The sequence below is a fragment of the Trachinotus anak genome, unplaced genomic scaffold (assembly GCF_046630095.1).
Source record: "Trachinotus anak isolate AG129_WGS33_773 ecotype Australia unplaced genomic scaffold, CSIRO_AGI_Tana_v1 ptg000025l, whole genome shotgun sequence".
In the NCBI taxonomy this organism is placed as follows: domain Eukaryota; kingdom Metazoa; phylum Chordata; class Actinopteri; order Carangiformes; family Carangidae; genus Trachinotus; species Trachinotus anak.
In genome coordinates, this window is record NW_027273876.1 from 21,909,853 (window position 1) to 21,917,998 (window position 8,146).

Below are 8,146 nucleotides of genomic sequence, written 5' to 3' on the forward strand. Positions count from 1 at the left end.
AGTGCTCCGCTCTGGAGATGGGAGGGAGGGAGAGATATGCATTGTTCTCCCTTTCAGACCAAATTAGACACACATATGTCGTATATATGTAGAAATTTGTGTCAGGAAGGTGAAATCCATTATGGAAAATGTGTTTTGTTTGTATTCTCAGTGGTTTTAGCTGCAAAAAGTTTTTAAAGTTGCGGTTCAGACAACAGCTGACGACCTGAGCGAGGGCAGCAGTTACCTGGATGAAAACAACATCACACACTGACTTCAACCTGCTAAGCTGCTAACCAGCCAGTCGAGGCTCAGAGGGAGACATGCTGCAGGAGGAGGAGGAGGAGGAGGAGGAGGAGCCGGTATCGATGCTAGCTAGAGGTAAAGATTCACCTGATGCAACACTGTCAACACTGGAAGCGCAGGCTAACTCGCACCATAGCATTCAAAACCATTAAGCTTGACAACTTGATGTGAATCAGTCAGTAACGTTGACAACACAAGAGCAACGTCTGTTTGCTATGTCCTTTAAATAACGTTTGCTAGAGCAAACATTCTGAACACACTTGCTCAGTATTTCCTTCACAGCAGCGTCCCTGGCAGGACAGCTTCAGTCTACAGCTCTATGAGGCTGTACACTGTGTTAGCATGTTAACATGCTCACACTGGCAATGCTAACATGCTAATGTTTAGCAGGTATAATGTTTACCATGTTCAGCATCTTAGTTTAGTGTGACGTGCTGTTTGCCTTCTTTTCTTTTTGTATTTTCTCCTCTGTACCTTGAATCTGTTCAGCAGCTGCTGCTTTAGTGTTTTCAGCCTGTCTGATGGTTGTCTATGTTTGCATTTTCCTACAGTGTGTGTGTCTGTGTGTGTGTGTGTGTGTGTCTGTGTGTGTGTGTGTGTGTGAGATAAAGAGATTGAAGCAGAGGTTTGTGTATGTGTATGTCATTAGCGACTCTTTAAAACTAGTTTACTAACAGCTGGAACTATAAAAGGTTTTCTGACCCAGAAACACAGTAAAAAAGTAAAAGTACCTTCAGAAACGTACATGCTGTAAGTTACAGGCACACACAGTCACCACAGACAAATGATCCTACACACTCTGACGCCCCCTGTTGAATGAAGAGCTCCTCTCTGACAGAGGTGTGGGCCTGTAGTGAGGAGGGGCCCTGGGTCCTGTTACAGTCATGCAACATGGAGGAGAACAGAGTGACAGACAGAGCAGGCCTGGAGAGTGAAGGAGAGGGAGAGCACATGAACAGAGCTACAGAATAAAGATGGAGACAGAGACAGGTAATGAGAGAGGGACAGAAAGACAGTGGAAGAAATAATGGAGGGAAAAAGAGGAGTGAGAGAGGCAGGTTTCTTACATGTGCCAGGGGTCTGCTGTGCAGAGCGATGGTGGGTCTGTACTGGTGGAAGTCAGTCTGGATCACACACACTCTCTTCTCCATCCTCACAGCTCACAGGCGCCCATGCTGTCTTCACACAAGCAGACTCTGGGGAGGAAGTGAAGAGTGTGTGTGTGTGTGCTGTCTTGAGGCTGTGGGAGTGTGTGTATGTGTGTGTGTGTGTGTCTGAGAGAGAGAGAGAGAGAGAGTGAAGGGGGGTGTATAAGTGTATGTGAGAGTGTGTTACGCCCGCTACCTGCCTGACTGTGAGACGAGCAGGAGGGAGGCAGAGAGGGAGGAGACGAGCAAAAACAAAACACAAACGAGCTTGAACAGCCCCCCACCCATCCCACACACACACACACACACACACACACACCTCCTGCCTAAAGCCACACTGCCTTCTGACAGCAGTACAACACAGGGAGAAAGACTGCCAGCCTACACACACACACACGCACACACACACACACACACACGCACACAATCTTGTTCACCTATCTTTGTGGGGATTCTTTATAATCTAATATTATGTTAATCTAAACCAAAAACCAAGCCTTAACCTTCAAGCAGCCATTTAAACCTCTGGGGTCCATCAGTTTGGTCCCCACAAAGCTGTCAGACCCCACAAGTACAGTGGACTCCCAGTTTTCAGACTCCACGAATACATAAACACACCACACATACATCTCATCTTTAAAAAGCACATTCCCATGACACCAAAGCGGACTAATTTGCAACCAAACTATGTCAAGTATGATTCATAAAAAACATCAGTACATCCTGAATTACTTAAGTAGAACTGACTGCCACTTTCTATTCTTAGCTAAAAGGAGGAAAATAAAAGCTGCCTTGTGTTATTCAAAATGTACATTAGTGGAAATAATCGTCACCTAAAATGCTGTAGTGGAAGAATAATTAAAATACTTTTCTTAATAATAAATTAAATGAAAGTAGGTTACACCAGGGTTTGAATTATGTGGGGGATTGGCAAGGGACCCTGATTACATCAGGGACACCCCCATAGATGTAAAAATAACAGTTTGGGGGGTTGAAACATTTACATATTCTAACTGTAAATATTACCTGGAGGAATCTTGGTACGATCCTCTTTAGGGGTGTCTGAAATCATATACATTTCTTGACGTGGGTGTGACCTTCTTGGCCTTGATGTTACCTGAACGTCTCGTCTGCCTGCCTCACTCCATCAGTGGCTCCGTCCTCAGGTCTCTGCTCCTGTGTGACACACAAGTAGCAGCAGCTAACTATGTAGCTTGTTTAATGCACTTTACTTTCTTACATTCAGAGTTTCTGAATTAGATTGTGTCAAGTGTCCAAGATGGATGCTAATGTAAGCCAGTTTCCAATTTCAGCCTCAAGTTATGGTTTAGCTAATTAATTTTAGCTAGTTTCTAACTTTATCCTTAAGTTAGAGTTAAGCTAACTAATGTTAGCTAGATGCTAACTAAGTTACAGTTTATCAAACTAAAGTTGCGTCTTTATTCTTCCACTCCACTGCATTTCACAGGTAAATATTATATTTTCTTCTCTGCTATGTTTATTTGACAGCTTGAGATAAAGAAGCAAGATACTGAACAGACTGTAACACTGCATTCAGAATTTTACCTACATAAAAGTATTACCACTTACCACCACAGCAACTTTATTTAAATGTTTTTATCTGAAAAAGGTTTTGAGAAAGATTTTTTTAGAGAATACCACTTGATGAACATTAGTATTCAGTAGCTTTAAAGACATTAAACAGCATCATAGAAATATCATGTCTGTTGCATAACCAGATAAATTCTGCTGAGGTAGCATTTTATTAAACCCTATGAAACCAAATTATTCGTGTGGAATTAGTGGATTCCTCAAATAACTGGCTGCAGGCGGGGGGGAAATCATGCACGAAATGATATGTTTACCTTGCAACAGAGGGAAAATGACAGCGGAGGGTAATTTATCTTGTTTCATCTTGGGGGTATGAAGGGAACAGGTCATTTAAGTTTTTAATCAGGCTGGTGGTGGAAACTTGGGATTTTTACAGGCTTATTGTCTCTGACAGGGGATCAGATGACAGACGGTTTCTGGCTTGTGTTTCGCGCAGTGCAACAAGTCGAGCGGATGTCAGCGTGTGTGCAGAGCTCAAGAATTTGACCCTGTGCTCACGAAAAATGTACTGTATGTCAAAGTCAATTTATCCTTTACCTGAGCGTACAGTATGGACTCTTACAAGCAGTGCCACACCACTGCAACTCATCGTTAGGTTTCTGTTTGAAGGGATTTCTAGAAAGCTGAACTAATCAGTATTTTTACATTAACAATGTACCACCCAGGTCTCCTCAGTGTTAGCATCTTTCAGCTCCTTGCTTTTGTTCGATGGTCACAACTTAACTGTTATATGGAAAGATTGAATAACACCAAATCAATCTATCAATGGTCAACAGGAATTTATTCCACACAAATAAAAGAGCTCCAGTCACATATATTGATGCCTCAAAACTGAACAGCCAATCAGGCTCTGATACCACCTGTATACACCTGAAATACTGCACCTGTACTGGACCGTAGTTGTGATGGTAACAATAATTAATATTAGCCAATGGCAGCGAACCGAACCTTCTCCGCCATGGTTACAGTTATAATGGTCATGTGTTGGTTAGGTTTAGACATTAAAACTACTACTTAGATTTAGGAAAAGATAGTGATTTGGGTTAAAATGAGTACTTCCTTAAGATTACACAACCTTTGTTGTCATGGTTACAATAACACTTTGCACTTTGTTGCTCTTCATACAACGTCACCTGATTTCCTCCTTTGCTCCTCCTCAACTGTTGCCTAGCAACAAAACCTAACTACGGGTCATAATAAGTTGCTGGACAGACGACCTGTGGGCTGTTTTTTACAGGACATTCTCTGATGTCTATGGCTTTATTTTTAAAATTCATTACATGTACATGCACATTATCTTAGACCTGCTTAATGTTTGCTGTCATTGGCTAGTGGACACAGCCTGAAATGTTAAAAAAGTTGCACAAATCAATATTTCATATCAGCAATAAATCACATGACAGTGGGCTCTGTCTTACACCTGGCGCAGAGCTCTTTGCTAGTTTCAGACCAACAGATTTGTCATCTTCCTGTCCAGCGTGCAGGTTGTTTAAAGAGCAAATACATCTGTGCGCCAGCGGGTGTGTTGGTCTTAAAATGAGGGGTGTGGTCAGACACAGTGGAAAGTGACTGACCTACAAAAACCTGCTGTGAAATCAGTGGTGCAGTATTTTATCTATGTGTGTGTCAGGACTGGACTTATTGGTCAGTCACAATATGTGATCAACTGTCCACAAACAGAATCTAAGTCTGTGTGAAACTCTGCACCATTATAACCATAATCCAACAAGGTTTAAAGGGAATAGGAGATGGCACTGTGATTGGTTTGCTGCACGCTGCACCAAAAACAGTCTCCTGAATAATAGACTAATAGACCCTTTAGAACCATGGGCCTGGTGCAGCAACTGTTTTTTCCACTGTTAAAATAGCAAAAGTTATATGCACGCGCCCTAAATGAACATGCGTCATGCACTTTAGACCACGCGCTTTGGATTGTTAATACAGAGCCCTATATGTGATGTGAAAGGGGAAAATTATCACCCAACTCTGCGGCCCTACGGAGCCTTTTAGCCTCTTTTAACTCATTCTTTTGGTTCTCTAACTTGCAAATTCTGCTTTAATGAGACTTGTTTCTCGCCACAGTCTGCAACCTCTGAAACACTCCACCATCATCGAGAAGATAAAGTTAGCAACTAGCTGATAAACATATAGGAGCATGTAACTACTAATGAGCCAACATTTCCCTCAGGAGCTGCTTATTAAAACCATAATAAAATGTCAAACAGGGGAATTTTTTGGTGGTTTAGAGTTCTGCCTTTATGTTGACAGAAAAAAGATCAGTGCAGCTTTAACGTTAATCTTTCTTTCTTAAACATTTTCCCAGAAGCCGTTCTGTCTTGACAAGAACGTAAGTTAGCTTGCTCAATGTAAATGTTGCTGAGTGGCCAAAAAACTGCAGCTTTAAATAGTTTATGCTGCTGGTCGATTTCAGAACAGTTCCTGTGATTATGAGATCCTTCATTCCAGATGTGCTTCGTCATCTTTGACTACACACCACAACTACACACGCTCACCTTCTGTTTAAACATCATGGCTGCAAGAAACAGGTGTACTTAAAAAGTGACACGGACAAAGTGCTGACAGTTTCCCAGGCTTCTTTTTCCGAACCGACCTCTACCTTCCCCTAAAGAAGAGCTAATATCAATCTTTTCAAACCCTCTCACAGAGCACTTTTTTTCCGGTGAGAGCTTTTTCATATTTGAGAGGAGGCTGTGTCGCACCATTAGCGTTCCCGTACAGCTCATCCATGGCAGAGGTTTACTCTGGCTGAGTGCCATGTTTCAGAGAAAGCCATCTACTGTTGTAGGAACAGGCAGGCGGGTGGTCGTCCCACGGCCATTCAGACAACCACAGACAAAACCACTACCCTCTGTGTTTGAGATACAGTTAATCCTGTGGTGGTACATTTGCCAAGACAATTAGGGGATGTAATCTGACTCATCTGCTTCGCTATGGGCAATATACGCCAAACAGTACAGCACAGAATTGCCCCTGTTAGAACATAAAAGCAAACTCAAGTCAGGATCATAAGGTGCAGTGAGGAATAGTTCTCCATGCAGGATAATCACTGGCTTTTACCTGTTAATTGCAGTAATCCAGCTACCTCCCATCAGAGAGTAATTATAGAGGTTGATTTGTTGTTTATCCGCCTGCTGTGAGAAGGCTGTCGACAGAGCGGACTTTGGGTTCAACTAACCTTTATTGGAACCTGAGGAAGATGATTCTGATCTGGGACCAGATCTTCATGGGGTTATCTCAGCTCTGTCTGTCTTGCTGCGGCTTGTCCGTGGCAGGGTGTCTGCCTGTGCATGACATATGTTTATGGAATTTGATTAATTGAAGGTTTGAGTTGGCAACTCAATCTTGACATAAAGATTACAACTTTGCCACAAAAAGGGCCCCCCCCTCACCTGTTATCAGTCATGTATGTGTATCCAGTGACAGTTCACACATGTTGTGGTCCAAATTAACAAAAGCATGAAAGAGATCACACGACAACACATCAAGTCAAACTAAACCCAACCTAACTCCGGTCCCGTCTCATGACCTTCTCCATCTGCTGCTCTGTCTGTTTACTTCACCTTTCTCTTCCTGTCTGGACAAGTTTCAGGATTCTTCTTCTGAACTGACACTGAACTGATCAAATGTGCAGTATAGCGGAAAAATATATTAATCTTCATCATATTTACCATGAACTGACAATGACGGTGATAATGTAGAATCCAGTATTTTCCCGCCTCAGAGTTGTTCATCTTCCTGGTTCATCCTCTGGACTGTAGCTGAAGCTCGGAGACGCGGGAACTTCAGTCTGAGGAGTCGTAGCTTTTATTTACGGACAAACAGCCTGAAGTGGACAAACATCACACTGCTACGTTCACAGCTACAAGCTAACTGCTAGCTAGCTAACGCTCTGGTCCGCTCTCTCTCTCTCTCCTGATACAAACACAACCTACGTACCGATCTGTTCCTGAGAGGAGCTGCTCTGCTCCTGTATAAATACTCTGTCTCTAACTTCTCAAACTAACAGCAGATCTGTCTCAGACATGATAAATCTGTGTCATCTGCTCGTTTTCTTGCTAATGCTGCTGCTTAACGTTTAATGCCAGGTTCAGTTTCCACATACGTCTGCGCATGCGCATGCAGTGTACAAAATCAAAACTGGTCTCAGAACGGTAGAAGCTGAGCCAAGGACAACTTACCTGGCACACTTGAGCCATAGCTAATCACCAGTCAGAGAGGTAGGATTCTCCTCAGTGAACCTCCACCTGAAGCTCCAGGCCCTGGCGCCAGGACACGGTCTCACCCAGCTTGGGGAGCTTGGAGAGACCATACCCTGCTGCCACCAGAGGGCAGTACATCACACGATGAATGCAAACTGGCATCAGAGCCTTTATGGGACAGAAAGCTGTTCTGAGATCAGATGTGAGGAGAGATATCACTTCAACGTCAGTATATTTCTAATTGATGTGTAGTTTAACATCTCCTCTCTCAGGCTTCTCTCCGGAGCTCTGGTAACAACAGGTCAGTCAGCAGGTTGACTGGCTGTTTTCTGAGAGATCCAATAAAAATATAGCAGATTTCAGGTAAACACATGGCAAAATTAAATCAAATCAAAATGAAATCCTGCAATCAAATACTGCTTTGTTGTGACATCACAAAGTTATGGAAGTCCTGACACAGTTTTGTAATACGGACTGTGTGCAGCTTGTCCATATGTTGTGCACTTTGACACTTTGACAGTATTCATATAAAACCTGGACCTGCTTGTTAATCAAAAAACCATGGACATATCAGTTTATACAATACATGACCATGAAATATGAAGCAGAGGTAAAAACTCCAGCAACACTTGAAGTCGAAAAAAAAACAACTTTATTGTCTGACTGACGCGTTTCAGCTTGTTGATCATGGTCTTGATGAAGGGCCTTGATGAAGGGGCCTGGAAGCTGTGCCAGAATTCCCTCTTCTGCTCGGACAAATCCGGAGCTACAGCCTGCAGCCATTCAGTGTAGCTTAGCATAAAGACTGGAGGGAAGGGAGACAGCCTGGCTCTGTGTGAAGGTAACCAGCCTCTGTGTTGCTTAATCCACACAAAAACACAG

General features: G+C 42.9%; 1 protein-coding gene across 3 annotated transcripts in view; it reads right to left on the reverse strand.

Moving 5' to 3' along the window:
* LOC139608425 (myosin-16) overlaps positions 1-1,575 on the reverse strand; it is a 54,796-nt gene extending 53,221 nt beyond the window's left edge. For 2 of the 3 annotated variants that reach the window (XM_071462145.1, XM_071462143.1), the window contains exon 1: positions 1,353-1,574. In XM_071462145.1, the coding sequence (XP_071318246.1) occupies positions 1,353-1,436 (84 nt within the window). In that variant the 5' untranslated portion in view covers positions 1,437-1,574. Of the gene's footprint in view, positions 1-1,352 lie in introns of all 3 variants that reach the window. The other variant, XM_071462142.1, reaches the window with a different exon arrangement.
* Positions 1,576-8,146: the final 6,571 nt, after the last annotated feature.